Here is a 17,216-nt window from a genome sequence, read left to right on the forward strand (position 1 = left end):
AAGTACCTGACAAAAAAACTAAGAAGATTTTGGCTCAGACTAAACGCCTTTCATGTGTAGCTTGCAATAAACCATTGCGTAACACCCCAAAGAATCCGTGTTCTGCGTGTCTCAAAGCCATGGCTGGGGCCGAATCCCCTAGAGATAGGAAAGATTTTATGTTATGGCTTAAATTTGAAATGCAAGCTACCTTCCAACAGATGCCTAATAGCCTTCCACCTGTGAGCCTCATGGTGTCACACAGAGAACCTCTTATCTATCCCCTAAACCTTTATTCCTCTCAATTTCCAGGATTCAATGTCCTTACCCTCTGAAATAGGTGAGATAACTGAATATTCCTATTTGTATCGTCACGGTAATCCTCTAAGGCACTAAGAGGGGGGGGGGGCACTAGTGTATTCCTGGGGAGACGCCTTACCTGCCTGCCCAGTCTCCTCTTATGTCGATTGGGGGGCACAGGGTGACCGTGAAACCCCGTCTGTTCTGCCAGAACCAGACTCCCATGAACTAGTCGGCTGTGGGGGGGCTTTACAAGCCAGGAAACGCTCAATGCGCCTGACCGGGAACCATGGTGATGCCCGCCAAGAATTGGAACACCCTTTGCCCCACATCGCTCTCTAGCACCACGGCTACCTGGTCTGGTCACCATGCCATAGTAAAGTGTTGGAGCATTTAAGACCATGGGAGATGGGCGCAGTGCAAGTTGTCGTAAGGTTAAGGACAGGGTAAGGTGAAAGGACATTTAAATCCTACCTACAAGCACATCGTAGTGGAGCTTTGCTTCAAGGGGGAAACTAAAGGCATCGGCGACAACAGCTGCAAAGTGCACTCAAAGAGATTCCCAGAGACAGGTAGGTCACAGACATGCACCAGCCTACCCGAAAACACTTTGAGGCTTTCAATTCAAGGGCCGTGTCAAAGCAGCGGTCAAAACAGAACAGCACAGGTATTTATACAGCAAACATCATAGGATTAAGGTATAATCTCATCACTCCCAGAAAGCCCGGCTTCTCTGTACAGTTCTATGGCCAGCAATGCCCACCCGACAGAGTCATTATTTCGGGGTGAGCCAGAGGAAGCGGTGTGAGTCCCATTGGAGAGCCCAATCCCATTGAAGATGTTATGGTCCAAAAAGCGGCGTGATCCAACGTCGGGACCCTGAGCGGCAACGGCAGAAACATCCCCGGGAACAGTCCGCAAGACACCAGGGCCAGAGTTCCACCACAAGCTTAATGCAGCATCAAAAGAGTGACATGGTGGGGCAAAGGGCGTCCGTAGCAAAGCTGTTCAAATCGTCGGCGGGCATCCCGCGGAATGCAGCCCCATACACAACAAACTGTGATGCGCTGTGTCTTGTGACACCTTTCTATCAGAACCAGCATTAACTTTTTCGACAATTTGTCACCGGTTCACAACTTTTCCTTATTTGGACCCCTTTTGATAGATACTGACCACAGCAGACCAGGAACCCCCACAAGAGCTGCAGTTTTGGAGATGCTCTGACCCAGTCTTCTCGTGGTCATGACCACCATGATATTTCCTTTCCAGGGAAGCATTATGAGATTTAGTGCCATCCATCACCCAAAATCAGAAAAACTTGCATTTTTAGGTAATTATTCCCTTCTTTATTGAACAGGACATCAGAAAGTAATTAGTGATATTAATTTTCATAATGAACATACGTCTAAATTGTAATAAGAAACTGAATAACATAAAACAATTTATTACACGAGAAACGCTTTCTAACCGGTGTGCGCTCCGGTGCTTACCGAGATTTGCTTTAGCGTTAGAATATTTTGTTACAGTCCAAACACATGTACGGCTTCTCCCTGCCGTGAATTCCGAGATGTTTAAGGCGATTCGAGTTACAGGTGAACCATTTTCCCCACACAGAACACGGAAACGGTTCTGAGACATCTCTCACATGTTTCCAAACTCACGGAAATGGTTTTCCACCCGTGTGAGTCCGCTGGTGGGCTACACAATCCCACCTTCGTTTATAACATTTCCCGCAGTCTGAACAGGAATAAGGCTTCTCCCCGGTGTGAACTCTGAGATGTCGAACAAGGTAAGAGTTCCTGCTAAAACATTTCCCGCACTCAGAACATGCAAAGGGCTTTTCCCCAGTGTGAGTTTTGAAGTGTTGAGTAAGTTGCGCCTTACTGCTAAAACATTTCCCACACTCAGAACATGGAAACGGTTTTTCTCCAGTGTGAGTTCGCTGGTGGTAGCTGAAAGTTGAGTAATGCTTGAAACGTTTCCCACATTCAGAACACGAAAAAGGCTCCTCCCCGGTGTGATTTAAGAGATGTTGAGCGCGGTGATTGCTCCTCCTAAAACGTTTCGGGCAGTGGGGACAGGAATACGGCTTCTCCCCGGTGTGAATCCTAAAATGCTGAAGAAGGTCCCAGTTACTGCTAAAACATTTCCCGCACTCGGAACACGGAAATGGTTTTTCACCCGTGTGAGTCCGCTGGTGGCGTACAAAATTGAACTTGTGTTTGAAACGTTTCCCACACTCTGAACAGGAATAAGGCTTCCCACCTTTGTGAATACGCCGATGAACAATGCCCTCAGAGTTAGAACTTTTCCCGCAGTCCAGAGAGGAGACCGCCGATCTATTATAGATGGTCTGATGTTGAAGAAGATCAGAGTCGCTGGTAAACCGTTCCTGACACTCGGGGCAGCTATATGTACCCTCATCGGGGGGTGTTTCACACTGAAAATGTGTGTTACTGGTTTGGGTTTTATCAGTAGAAGTAGATCCCTTGGGTTCGGTTGGGATCCAATAATCTTCATTGGAAGCGGATTCCTCCTTTACGTGGACAGACGTATTATCCCCCCCGTCGTGCTCTGTGTGCGTATCGGGGGCTGAGACATTTCCGTCTTCATCTGAGGGGGATCCGTCCTCATTACGAGTCGATGTGAGCTCTGTCTGTGGAGACTCCGCCGGGTCACAAATGTCTGTCTCTTCACATGAGGCGGATTCCTCCTTAATAAAATGAGACGTCTTACAGTCCAGCGGAGAATTAGGGGCTCGATCTCTGACCTCGGATGCGTCTGTCGGAGAGAAATCATCAAATTAAGTGAAGCAGCCGCTTTCCTAAACAAGTAGATTTCAGAGTCTCTTTCAGATAAATGTCTTCTACCTGCGGAGACGCCGCCATTTCTAAACGCTCCCCGTCTGCCAGGATCTGTTTCTCTGTTATACTAATATTTTCAGATTATTTTCGAAGAGAACGGCGGCCATCACCGCTTTTATGCGTTACTAATATCATTAATTAAACTGCCTACAGCTTGTGTGATGTCAATTCCCTGTTTTGATGGGTCTACATTCTCCTCCCAGACCCTTACAAAAGCTGCAATCAACACCAAGAAACAGTCGCTAAGTTACAAAGTTTCTCTTTAAGAACAGGGGAGAGAGAGAACGTCTGTTCTCTTGAACTGCATTATTATTATTCCTTCTCATTAAGTTAAGATGGCTGCTCCTATAGTCTACGTGTAAGAGGGGTTTCTTTACATACAGTATCTCCCAAAAGTGAATACACCCCTGACATTTGTGTAAATATTTTATTATATCTTCTCTGCTACAACGTAAAGCAGTGAGTGTACAGCCTGTATAACAGAGTAACTTTACTGCCCCCTCAAATATTACTCAACACACAGCCATTAATGTCTAAAACCTCGGCAACAAAAGTGAGTACACCCCTAGGTGGAAAAGTCCAAATTGGGCCCAATTAGCCATTTCCCCTCCCCGGTGTCATGTGACTCGTTAGTGTTACAAGGTCTCAGGTGTGAATGGGGAGCAAGCGTGTTAAATTTGGTGTTATCGCTCTCACGCTCTCTCATACTGGTCACTGCTCTAAATAAATATGGCCTAAGTTACAAGAAGATCGCCAAGACCCTGAAACTGAGCTGCAGCACGGTGGGCGAGACCATCCAGCGGTTTCACAGGACAGGTTCCACTCAGAACAGGCCTCGCCACGGTCCGCCAAAGAAGTCGAGTGCACGCGCTCGGCGTCATTTCCAGAGGTTGTCTTTGGGAAATAGACGTATGAGTGCTGCCGGCATTGCTGCAGACGTAGTAGGGGTGGGGGGTCAGCCTGTCAGCGCTCAGACCATACGCCGCACACTGCATCAAACTGGTCTGCATGGCTGTCGTCCCTGAAGGAAGCCTCTTCTAAAGATGATGCACAAGAAAGCCTGCAAACCGTTTGCTGAAGACAAGCAGACCAAGGCCATGGATTACTGGAACCACAACCTGCGGTCTGACGAGACCAAGATAAACTTATTTGGTTCAGATGGTGTCAAGCGTGTGGCTGCAACCAGGTCAGGAGTACAAAGACAAGTGTGTCTTGCCTACAGTCAGGCATGGTGGTGGGAGTGCGGTGGTCTGGGCCTGCATGAGTGCTGCCGGCACTGGAGAGCTACAGTTCATTGAGGGAACCATGAATGCCAACATGTACGTGACGTACTGAAGCAGAGCATGATCCCCTCCCCTCGGAGACTGAGCCACAGGGCAGTATTCCGACTTGATAACGACCCCAAACACACCTCCAAGACCACCACTGCCTTGCTAAAGTGTCAGGCCCCATCCAGGCCGCGAAGCTGTTTGTCTCTAGGTTCCCCTGTCTCGCTACAGTTCCCACTTTGTTGTAATCCATTCCTGGATTTTCTTGTGCTCTGTCCTGTACTTCTGATTCTTTGATTCCAGTTCTGCTCTTAGCTTCAGCTCCTGTTTCCTTTATAAGTTGTGCTACCGTTTGTTATGTTTGTCTCAGTCTGCAGTCTATAGGTTTGTCCTTCTCTGTTCTGTGTATAGATTTAATGTTTAGTTTCAGCTTAGTTAGTAGTCCTAGGCTAGTCCTGTATTTATGTGTGTTAGTCTTAGGTGCCTTTGCCCTCTTTTCCCTGAATCATCTGAGGATTTCAGTTCCTCTCCCCATGTCCCAGTTAAGATATCCTATCCTTGCTTAAAGGAGAAGCGTCTGAGAATCCCGGCTCCTCACTCCATCCCTTGTGTGCCTTGTTTCCTGGTCCTCTGTTGTGTCCTGTACCATGTATGTATGTATACATTTCTGCCCTCGTTAACAAATACTCTCCTACTCCATCCCTACATTCTTCCCATGGGCTAAGGCTCTCCTTATCACCTCTTCCTTTTCCCGTCTACAAGATTTCACTCGAGCTGCCCCATATCTCTGGAATCTACTCCCAAGGAACCTTCAGCATTCTCCCTCCCTCCCAACTTTCAAGAAACATCTAAAAACCCACTTCTTCAGAGAAGCCGCACCATCTTATCTGCTAGAACCTCCTTGTCATTGATACAACCGCCACAATTCCTCTCGCCCTTTCTCTATGCCTTATGTTTGTCACCCCATTTCCCTCTAGATTGTAAGCTTGCGAGCAGGGCTCTCTCCACCTAATGTATCGGTTTGTCTTAGTCTGTCAATTCTTGTCTTGTCAGATCCCTTGAATTTATGTATTGTATTAAGCGCTGCGTAAACTGTTGGCGCTATATAAATAAAGGATAATAATAATGTCTTGTCAGGCTATGTTTCTTGCTTGGTCTCCCTGTTCTTTGCTCTGTCCCCCTCGTGCTCGCTATGTTTCTGCTGTTACTCTGTTAGCCTCCCTACTCCTAGCCTGCAGCATCTTGCACATTTCTCTGTTGAGCTATGTCTCATGCCTGCTCCAGGGTGCCTGCAGGATATCACAGTGTTTTGTTCTGGATAACATCCGCTGCTATGTCAGGGCCCTGGTGTTTGGCCGCACAACTCTAGGTGCTCAACACCCTGGACAGTGCAGTTGCCCTGAACCAGGCCCTGTCCAACTCCACTCTTGCACAGTGACAAGCATGTCTCCAGACCAAAACCCTATTGAGCATCTGTGGGGCTCCTCAAACGGAAGGCGGGGGAGTGCAAGGTCTCTGACATCCACCAGCTCCGTGATGTCGTCATGGAGGAGTGAAGAGGACTCCGGTGGCAACCTGTGAAGCTCTGGTGAACTCCATGCCCAAGAGAGTTAAGGCAGTGCTGGAAAATAATGGTAGCCACACAAAATATTGACAGTTTTGAGCCCAATTTGGACATTTCCACTTAGGGGTGTCAGTTCTTCAGTGTTATCACATGAAGCGATATAAAATATTTACAAAAAATGTGAGGGGTGTACTCACCTCTGGGAGATACTGTATATATTGGTTACTTTCTTCTATGGATTAGCGGAAAGGGACTCAACATGGAGGATCTGAGAAAAGGGCCAAATCTACTTTAATCAGTGACAGTTCTCATGAGCATAAACTCACTTCCTGCTGTCTCCCCAGCGTTACTCTCACATGTTGTTGGGTAACAGCAGCTCCGGCTCCTGAGATCTCTCGCCGGCTGCCTTATTGCTGAGTATTTATTATACGGACCTCACATTTTACACGTTATTTGTTACAGTGAAGATGCCTTAATATCTACACACAGACCGCAGGGATTAAACCCCTTACCCGGAGAGCCGCGGGGCTGGTGGGTCTCCATCATCACGTCCCTGTAAAGCTCCTTGTGTCCTTCTAAATACTCCCACTCCTCCATGGAGAAATAGACGGTGACATCATCACACCTCACAGGAACCTGAGACACACAATGAGCCGTCACCATCCAGACACACGCCTCGGTGTTACTGTATAACGTCCCGTTCCCAGCAGCGCTCACCTCTCCAGTCAGCAGGGACATCATCTTGTGGGTCAGTTCCAGGATCTTCTGCTCGCGGTTCCTCTCGTGGGTCGGCAAGTGAGGTGGAGGCACCGGGCTGGGGCTCCAGGTCCCGGGGGGTCCGTCTGACACACGGGGGCCGTCGCTGGGTGGGACGCAGTCACTGGGCTTCCTCACAATCATATAATCCTGTATATCGGGAAAGATATTGAAATATCGATGAGCAAAGAAACATCTGAGCTGCAGTTTGTGGACAGAACGACATCCATGTTCTGGCCCCAGAGACACCGGCCCCTCACCTCTCCGCTCAGCAGGGAGATGATCTCCAGGGTGAGGCTCAAGATCTTCTCAGTCACCGGATCCTTGTCCATGTTCAGTCCCAAACCGGACTCCTTCCTGGGTCACCGCGTTTGGCGCTCAGACGCCTCCCTGTACCACAAATTCTAATAACGTGACGGCAAAAAAGACAAAACCCCAAAGAGAGCGCAGCAGCCGTCACATCACCCGGCACAGGGTCACTGTATAGGGCGGTCTCCTCCGTGACTGACACTCACCTGTCAGCTTCCGGGTTACTGAGGATGGAGCGTTGGCCCCTCGACCAGATCAGGGCCCTCGGCAGCCGCCTCTGGGACTGTCCGGGTCTAACTGGAAGAAAACAGAGACCTCAGACGGAGCCCCGGCCGCGATATCCTGCCCCGGAACGAGGGAAACGGAGAAATCAAGGAGAAAGCGGTCTCTGTTAAGAGTCTCAGCAACCCCTTAAATCTTGGAGGAAGGGAGTGATTTAGTGATTTTCTGGAATGACGCAGACGTAGAGAGGTTTTACAGCGCGAGGCCGTTCTTAGACCCCATAAATCGGATCATAATAAACTAATCTCTTCAAAGTTTGACATCATCTTCAACTCCTTACTCGACCCTCTTCAATCCGGACTCCGCGTTCTACCGAGACGCCCCTCACTAAAGTTACTAATGGCCACAACTCCCTGCTAACCCTACTGGAGCTTTCTGCTGCTTTCGCCCCGTGGACCATCCTCTCCTCCTTCAGACTCTTTATGCTCTTGGTCTCTGTGACTCTGCGCTCTCCCGTTACTGTAGTGTCCAGTTCTGGCCCCGAGGGCCGCAGACAGAGCAGGATTTTAGTGATTTCATTAAATGATAAGAATTATTCGGATGGCGCTGCCTGTGAATGATCTGTAATCCCCACAATCCCTATCTGTGCAGCTCAGGGCCTGGAGATGTCACATGACTGCTTTATAAAGAGAACTACAACTCCCATAATCCTCAGCACCCCATTACAATCCACACACACACCCAGCTTCTGCCTCACAATACACACAAGGACTGCAACTCCCATCACACACCGGTCTCCTTTCACATAAAGCAAATAAATAGTTTAATTCCCATCATCCAGATGCCCCTTCGTCTGCCTCCCATCATGCACTGGGCTCTACCATCCATTTTAGCTCAACCATCATGAACTAAAGATTCCAACTCCCACTATCCGTGTGTCCAGGCAGAGAGACAACTCCCATCATCCCTATCTCCACTTGGACTTAAAACCAAAACCCCAACAATGACTACAAACCGATAATCCTCACAGGAGAACGTCCGGACTGCAGCTTCTCCATGCACAGGAAATACTGCAGGGGCTTGGAACGCAAACCGGAAGTTAAGTGGAACGCGAACACGGAAGTAACGTATAACACAGAAGAAACGCGTCTTCATGAAGCTTCCGGTGTTGGGGTTTGAAAAGCAGCGTGAAGCCCAGGAGCTGACACTCTCCCTGTAACTCCTGACAGGTCTGTGTGCAGGTAAATGCTGAGGGGAGGGGCAGTCTGGGCCCAGGAGCTGACACTCTCCCTGTAACCCCTGGCAGGTTTGTGTGCAGGTAAATGCTGGGGGAGGGACAGTCTGGGCCCAGGAGCTGACTCTCTCCCTGTAACCCCTGGCAGGTCTGTGTGGATCAAAAGGACTAACGAATATACCAATAAAAATAAGCATACAGAACATCCAAACCAGTGGCCCAGGGGTCCTCAGTTGGAGAGGAGTGCGTGCGTTTGAGTAAGCGCTGCTCCCTCCGAGCCGCCGCGGTGATCCGGAATGATCTCTGTTTAGCAGCGGTATGAGAGGAGCCCAAAGATGGAGGGGGACCTCCTCTCTATCTCTGGCCACAGACATGATCTCTTTACCGCTCTGGTGAGGGCGTCTCAGGGGGTTCTTTGGGCCGGCCGTGTGTTCTGTGCTACGTTACTTCGTATTCTGTGAGGTGCTGAAGAAGCCTTTAAGATACGCAGTAAATGTTTGAGGGCCGCTGGATTCATCTGGACCCCTGATCCTCATGTAGTTGGACCTGTTCTGATCCTCCATGTTGGTTTTTCTTGAGTTTCTGGGGGTCTCTAATTATCTACAGGGTGATGGTGGGCATCTCTACGTTCCTCCATCTTTTCCTCTGGCTGCGATCACCCAGAGCTTCTATCTCTTTCTTTATATATTTCACCAAATCCTTAACCCCTTCAGGACTGGCTATTGGGTACAGCGTCTTTGCTAGAAGACCAGGTACCTATTTAAATTTCTCAGTTCCGTGCGCAGAACTGAGGAGGATTGGCTGCCACACGATCGCTCCAGCGATGACGTACCTGGTACGTCCCGGTCTTGAAATGGTTAAAGCCTTTTTGCGAGAGAATCATAAGTCCGCCAACATGATTTATGTTTTTCCCACCCGTGGTCGACCTTCCTCTTCGTTCTCCTTGTGACGACCCTGATTTTGTCTTTTTTTCTTTCCTACAGTGAGGCATCTGAGGACCAAACGCGGTGACCCAGGAAAGAGTCCGGTTTAGGGCTGAACATGGACAAGGATCCGGTGGCTGAGAAGATCTTGAGCCTCACCCTGGAGATCATCTCCCTGCTGAGCGGAGAGGTGAGGGGCCGGTGTCTCTGGGGCCAGAACATGGATGTCGTTCTGTCCACAAACTGCAGCTCAGATGTTTCTTTGCTCATCGATATTTCAATATCTTTCCCGATATACAGGATTATATGATTGTGAGGAAGCCCAGTGACTGCGTCCCACCCAGCGACGGCCCCCATGTGTCAGACGGACCCCCCGGGACCCGGAGCCCCAGCCCGGTGCCTCCACCTCACTCGCTGACCCACGAGAGGAACCGCAAGCAGAATATCCTGGAACTGCCCAACAAGATGATGTCCCTGCTGACTGGAGAGGTGAGCGCTGCTGGGAACGGGACGTTATACAGTAACACCGAGGCGTGTGTCTGGATGGTGACGGCTCATTGTGTGTCTCAGGTTCCTGTGAGGTGTGATGATGTCACCGTCTATTTCTCCATGGAGGAGTGGGAGTATTTAGAAGGACACAAGGAGCTTTACAGGGACGTGATGATGGAGACCCACCAGTCCCGCGGCTCTCCGGGTAAGAGGTTTAATCCCTGCGGTCTGCGTGTAGATATTAAGTCATCTTCACTGTAACAAATAACGTGTAAAATGTGAGGTCCGTATAATAAATACTCGGCAATAAGGCAGCCGCGAGAGATCTGAAATCTACTTGTTTGGGAAAGCGGCTGCTTCACTTAATTTGATGATTTCTCTCCGACAGACGCATCCGAGGTCAGAGATCGAGCCCCTAATTCTCAGCTGGACTGTAAGACGTCTCATTTTATTAAGGAGGAATCCGCCTCATGTGAAGAGACAGACATTTGGGACCCGGCGGAGTCTCCACAGACAGAGCTCACATCGACTCGTAATGAGGACGGACCCCCCTCAGATGAAGACGGAAATGTCTCAGCCCCTGATACACACATAGACCTCGAAGGGGTGGACTATATGTCTGTCTACGTAAAAGAGGAATACATTTCAGATGCCTATTGTATCCCAACCGAACACAAGGAATCTACTTCTACTGGTGAACCCGAAACCAGTAACACACATTTTCAGTGTGAAATGCCCCCCGATGAGGGTACATATAGCTGCCCCGAGTGTCAGGAACGGTTTACCAGTGACTCTGATCTTCTTCTACATCAGGCCATCCATAATAGATCAGCGGCCTTCTCTCTGGCCTGTGAGAAAAGTTCTAACTCTCAGCATGTTAGGGATCAGCGTATTCACACAGACGAGAAGCCTTATTCCTGTCCTGAGTGCGGGAAAAGTTTCAAACGGAAGTTGGATTTTATACACCACCAGCGGACTCACACGGGTGAAAAACCATTTCCGTGTTCTGAGTGCGGGAAACATTTTAGCAGGAACTGGGACCTTGTTCAGCATGTTAGGATTCACACCGGGGAGAAGCCTTATTCCTGTCCCCACTGCCCGAAACGTTTTAAGAGGAGCTCTCACCGCGCTCAACATCTCTTAAATCACTCCGGGGAGGAGCCTTTTTCATGTTCTGAATGCGGGAAACGTTTCAAGCATTACTCAACTCTCACCCGCCACCAGCGGAGTCACACAGGAGAAAAACAGTTTCCATGTTCTGAGTGCGGGAAACGCTTCAGCAGGAACTGGGACCTTGTTCAGCACGTTAGGACTCACACCGGGGAGAAGCCGTATTCCTGTCCCCACTGCGGGAAACGTTTTAAGAGGAGCAATCACCGCGCTCGACATCTCAGAATTCACTCCGGGGAAAATCCTTTGTCGTGTTCTGAATGCGGGAAACGTTTTAAACGAAGGTCGGATTGTGTATCCCACCAGCGGACTCACATGGGTGGAAAACCATTTCCGTGAGTTTGGAAACGTGTGAGAGATGTCTGAGAAGTCACACTGCGGAGAAGCCTTCTTCCTGCTCCGAGTGCGGGAAATCTTTCACACAGTCCTCTGCTTTTACTCTCCATCAGCGGACTCACACAGGAGAGAAACTATTGCCGAGGTCCGAGTGCGGGAAATGTTTCACCAGCAACTTTCACCTCGTTCAACGTCTGAGTTCACACCGGGGAGAAGCCTTATTCGTGTTTCGCTCGCTCCTCAGGTTTTGCTGTCCACCAGCGGACTCAGAGAACCGTGTTCTGCGTGGAGAAAATGCTTCACCTGTAACTCGAACCGCCTTAAACATCTCGGAATTCACGGCAGGGAGAAGCCGTACATGTGTTTGGACTGTGACAAAATATTCTAACGCTAAAGCAAATCTCGGTAAGCACCGGAGCGCACACCGGTTAGAAAGCGTTTCTAGTGTAATAAATTGTTTTGTTATTCAGTTTCTTATTGCAATTTAGACGTATGTTCATTATGAAACTTAATATCACTAATTGCTTTTTGATGTCCTGTTCAATAAAGACATCAATTAACTTGATACCTTTACCAGTTCATCTCGAGGTTTTATACACGGAGGGAAGGGGTACCTATAGGAACCGTAAGTGCCCTCCCCTGTGTTGTGGAAACATGTTGGTCAAAATAACTCATTTTCATCTTATTCTCCCTCCTGTGCTCGCCGCAGCAATAGTTCATGCGTTTAGGAATTTCTTGTAAATGATGTGTCGCGGTTCCGGTAGCGGTCCCGGGTCCTTGTGTGCGGCGATCCGCTCGCGGGTCACGAAGACCCGAGCTGGAGAGCTCGGGCTCCGTCTCCGGCGGGCGGACGTCAGCACGTAAGTGCGGTGGGGTCCGGAGTTCCCGATCTCCCTGCACTGGCGATTTGCAACCCGATCGCCGGTGCAGGAAGGCAGATCTGGGGATTCGGCAGCGATCAGAATGAAAACTGCTCGCTGCCTAAGGAATCCCCAGAGAGGTTTACTTACCGGTTCGCCGGTCTCCACTGGGGGCGCAGTCAATTCTCACGGCTGGAGCCGTGAGTCAGAGGGACGTCTAAGGGCACGCCCCTGACGCTCTGTTGGGGGCGTGGCTTTCTGTGGCGCCAGATTAAAAAACCCTGCAGATCTGTCCACAGGCACCCTGTTGTGGTCTTATCTCCGTTTTGAGTTTGCTTTGTTGCTATTTGGTTGACCATTGGATTTCCTGACTACCCTCTTGCCTGCTGATTTTGTACCTCTGCCTGTGACCATCGTTACCGACCCCTGGCTTGTCTTACTACCTGCATCGTGTACCTGACCCTGGCTTGGCTGACTATCCGCATCGTGTATCCGACCCCTGGCTTGTCTTACTACCTGCATCGTGTACCTGACCCTGGCTTGGCTGACTATCCGCATCGTGTATCCGACCCCTGGCTTGTCTTACTACCTGCATCGTGTACCTGACCCTGGCTTGGCTGACTATCCGCATCGTGTATCCGACCCCTGGCTTGTCTTACTACCTGCATCGTGTACCTGACCCTGGCTTGGCTGACTATCCGCATCGTGTATCCGACCCCTGGCTTGTCTTACTACCTGCATCGTGTACCTGACCCTGGCTTGGCTGACTATCCGCATCGTGTATCCGACCCCTGGCTTGTCTTACTACCTGCATCGTGTACCTGACCCTGGCTTGGCTGACTATCCGCATCGTGTATCCGACCCCTGGCTTGTCTTACTACCTGCATCGTGTACCTGACCCTGGCTTGGCTGACTATCCGCATCGTGTATCCGACCCCTGGCTTGTCTTACTACCTGCATCGTGTACCTGACCCTGGCTTGGCTGACTATCCGCATCGTATATCTGATCCTGGGCTGCTCCTATATCTACCGCTTCTGCACCTCGCTGCTTCAGCTCAGTATCCACCATTTTCAGCTATCACTGCAGCTTCCTCACTGTTGGGATCATCCTGAGTTCCTGGTGATTCCTTATTCTGAAGATCTCCTGCGGTGAGTGCTTTTGGTGTTAGCAAACGTGACATTATGAAGTCGTAGATATGTCACACTCACTACTTATGACTGAATACCACGGACTCCACAATTGTCGTACTGGCCATATTTGCATTATTTTTGTAGGGTGCGCTTTCCCCGTTCTAGATGCAGTAAAGGAGGTATGATTATGACTCTATGGGTTATTATTGATATGTGTTGGATATGACCCTGGAAGAAATGGTTTTCCTGACTGCTAGTGGTCACTTAGCATATCAAAGAATCCAGTATCTATGAGGGGATCCAGGCATATGGTGGATTACTCGGTCCGTTTGCATTTGAACCTAGACAAAGCGGCACCTCCTCTGTAATGTTTCACACCTTGCAGTGGGCCCTGGTTGGAGTCCCAGCTTCAAAAGACACATTTATGTGACGAGACCTTTTGGCACCACATGCCTATACAATCAAATTAACCCCTCTCATGCTGAAATTGGCCATACCATCTCTACCGTGTAGCAAGTCCGTGTATGTACTACACAGTTTGGCGTGACACACCCTCCCACAAAGCATTAATGATTCAGGAATGGTTTGAGGAACAACAATGAGTTAAAATTCCTCAGATCTCAATCTAATCGAGCATCGGTGGGATGTGCTGGACAAATAAGTCTGATCTGCAACTTATAGGACTGAAAGGGTCTGCAGCTAACGTCTTGGTGCCAGATTCCACAGCCCACCTTCAGAGGTCTAGTGCAGTCCATGCCTCGACAGGTTAGGGTTGTTTTGGTGGCACACAGAGAACAGGGAACCTCTTGTCTACCCCCTGAACCTGTGTTTCTCTCAGTTCTCGGGGTTCAATGTCCTTGCCCTCTGAAGGTGAGATAACTGAATGTTCCTATTTGTTTTGCCACGGTAACCCTCTAAGGCTGAGGACTTACGAGGAAGCCACTTGGGGAGAGGCCACGGCAGCTACATTTTCAAGAAACCTTTTTTCTAAAGGCCCGGGAATTTATAGGGCTGCCTCACAAATGGTCAGATAAGGCGATTGCATACAGGAGGCAGATGTTTCACACCTTGGCTAACAAATGCAATTAAGCCAGACTAGAGGGCACCACTATTATCCCCCCCGTCGTGCTCTGTGTGCGTATCGGGGGCTGAGACATTTCCGTCTTCATCTGAGGGGGGTCCGTCCTCATTACGAGTCGATGTGAGCTCTGTCTGTGGAGACTCCGCCGGGTCACAAATGTCTGTCTCTTCACATGAGGCGGATTCCTCCTTAATAAAATGAGACGTTTTACAGTCCAGCGGAGAATTAGGGGCTCGATCTCTGACCTCGGACGCGTCTGTCGGAGAGAAATCATCAAATTAAGTGAAGCAGCCGCTTTCCCAAACAAGTAGATTTCAGAGTCTCTTTCAGATAAATGTCTTCCACCTGCGGAGACGCCGCCATTTCTAAACGCTCCCCGTCTGGCAGAATCTGTAAAACTCGCAAGTCTTGTTGGGTAACAGCGGCCCCGGCTCCTGAGATCTCTCGCGGTTGCCTTATTGCCGAGTATTTATTATACGGACCTCACATTTTACACGTTATTTGTTACAGTGAAGATGCCTTAATATCTACACACAGACCGCAGGGATTAAACCTCTTACCCGGAGAGCCGCGGGGCTGGTGGGTCTCCATCATCACGTCCCTGTAAAGCTCCTTGTGTCCCTCACCCTGTGTAACCCGGTTATTCCCCGTAGCTCAGCGGTGTCCAGTTTTGGCCCCGAGGGCCGCAGACAGAGCAGGATTTTAGTGATTTCATTAAATGATAAGAATTATTTGGATGGCGCTGCCTGTGAATGATCTGCAATCCCCACAATCCCTATCTGTGCAGCTCAGGGCCTGGAGATGTCACATGACTGCTTTATAAAGAGAATTACAACTCCTATAATCCTCAGCATCCCATTATAATACACACACACCCAGCTTCTGCCTCACAATACACACAAGGACTGCAACTCCCATCACACAGCGGTCTCCTTTCACATAAAACAAATAAATAGTTTCATTCCCTTCATCCAGATGCCCGCTTTGTTTGTGTCACATCATGCACTGGGCGCTGACAGCCATTTCAGGTCAACCATCACGAACTAAAGATTCCAACTCCCACTATCCGTGGAGCAGGGCAGAGAGACAACTCCCATCATCCCTATCTCCGCTTGGACTTAAAACCAAAACCCCAACAATGACTACAAAGCGGTAATCCTCACAGGAGAACGTCCGGTCAGCAGTTTATCGGTGCACAGGAAGTACTGCAAAGGATTGGAACGCAAAACGGAAGTTAAGTGGAACGCAAAACCGGAAGTAGCGTATACCACAGAAGAAACGCATCCTGAGGAAGCCAGAGGAAGTTTCCAATTTGATTCCGGTGTCGGGGCTTGAGGAGCAGCGTGACCCCAGGAGCTGACACTCTCCCTGTAACCCCTGCCAGGTCTGTGTGCAGGTAAATGCTGGGGGAGGGGCAGTCTGGGCCCAGGAGCTGACACTCTCCCTGTAACCCCTGCTAGGTCTGTGTGCAGGTAAATGCTGGGGGAGGGGCAGTCTGGGCCCAGGAGCTGACACTCTCCCTGTAACCCCTGCCAGGTCTGTGTGGATCAAAAGGCCCTCAGTCGGAGAGGAGCGCGTGCGTTTGAGTAATTACTGCTTGAATCGCTTGCGAGGGATTTAGTGGATGCAGCCGGTGGGGATTTATCAGGTTCGGTCAGAAGCCTCTGCTTTCCTGCTTGCAGCGAGGCAATGTCGTTTAGCGCCCCGTTCTTATGTATTGGAAGCTTAGTTTGGCTTGTTACGATCCTCCATGTTAGTTATTATTGAGTTTCTCACTATCGTCTGTTGAGTTGTATTTATCTACAGGGTGATGGTGGGCATCTCTACCTTCCTCCATCTTTTCCTCTGGCTGCGAGGTGCGATCACCAACAGCCTATATCTCCATCTTCGTATCTTTCACCAGATCCTTAAAGTCTTGTTGCAGTGAGAAGTACGCCAACATAACTTATAATGTCTCTATAATGTTTTTCCCGCCAGTGGTTGGAAATCCTCTTTGCTCTTGCAGTGACCCAGGAAAGAGTCCGGTTTAGGGCTGAACATGGACAAGGATCCGGTGGCTGAGAAGATCTTGAGCCTCACCCTGGAGATCATCTCCCTGCTGAGCGGAGAGGTGAGGGGCCGGTGTCTCTGGGGCCAGAACATGGATGTCGTTCTGTCCACAAACTGCAGCTCAGATGTTTCTTTGCTCATCGATATTTCAATATCTTTCCCGATATACAGGATTATATGATTGTGAGGAAGCCCAGTGACTGCGTCCCACCCAGCGACGGCCCCCGTGTGTCAGACGGACCACCCGGGACCCGGAGCCCCAGCCCGGTGCCTCCACCTCACTCGCCGACCCACGAGAGGAACCGCGAGCAGAAGATCCTGGAACTGACCAACAAGATGATGTCCCTGCTGACTGGAGAGGTGAGCGCTGCTGGGAACGGGACGTTATACAGTAACACCGAGGCGTGTGTCTGGATGGTGACGGCTCATTGTGTGTCTCAGGTTCCTGTGAGGTGTGATGATGTCACCGTCTATTTCTCCATGGAGGAGTGGGAGTATTTAGAAGGACACAAGGAGCTTTACAGGGACGTGATGATGGAGACCCACCAGCCCCGCGGCTCTCCGGGTAAGAGGTTTAATCCCTGCGGTCTGTGTGTAGATATTAAGGCATCTTCACTGTAACAAATAACGTGTAAAATGTGAGGTCCGTATAATAAATACTCGGCAATAAGGCAGCCGCGA

The 17,216-nt window shown here is 49.7% G+C and overlaps 1 protein-coding gene across 1 annotated transcript in view; it reads left to right on the plus strand.

The window, feature by feature from the left end:
• Nucleotides 1-17,216, plus strand: part of LOC149275522 (uncharacterized) — a 37,458-nt gene that overhangs the window by 2,892 nt on the left and 17,350 nt on the right. The window contains exons 5-10 of the mRNA XM_089504641.1: nucleotides 10,796-11,393; nucleotides 11,453-11,658; nucleotides 12,179-12,274; nucleotides 16,500-16,596; nucleotides 16,707-16,895; nucleotides 16,977-17,100. Coding sequence (XP_089360767.1) covers nucleotides 10,796-11,393; nucleotides 11,453-11,658; nucleotides 12,179-12,274; nucleotides 16,500-16,596; nucleotides 16,707-16,895; nucleotides 16,977-17,100 — 1,310 coding nt within the window. The remainder of the gene's footprint in view (nucleotides 1-10,795; nucleotides 11,394-11,452; nucleotides 11,659-12,178; nucleotides 12,275-16,499; nucleotides 16,597-16,706; nucleotides 16,896-16,976; nucleotides 17,101-17,216) is intronic.

The sequence above is a fragment of the Sceloporus occidentalis genome, unplaced genomic scaffold (genome assembly GCF_023333645.1).
Source record: "Sceloporus occidentalis isolate IW3139 unplaced genomic scaffold, rSceOcc1.0.p SCAF_282, whole genome shotgun sequence".
In the NCBI taxonomy this organism is placed as follows: Eukaryota; Metazoa; Chordata; class Lepidosauria; order Squamata; family Phrynosomatidae; genus Sceloporus; species Sceloporus occidentalis.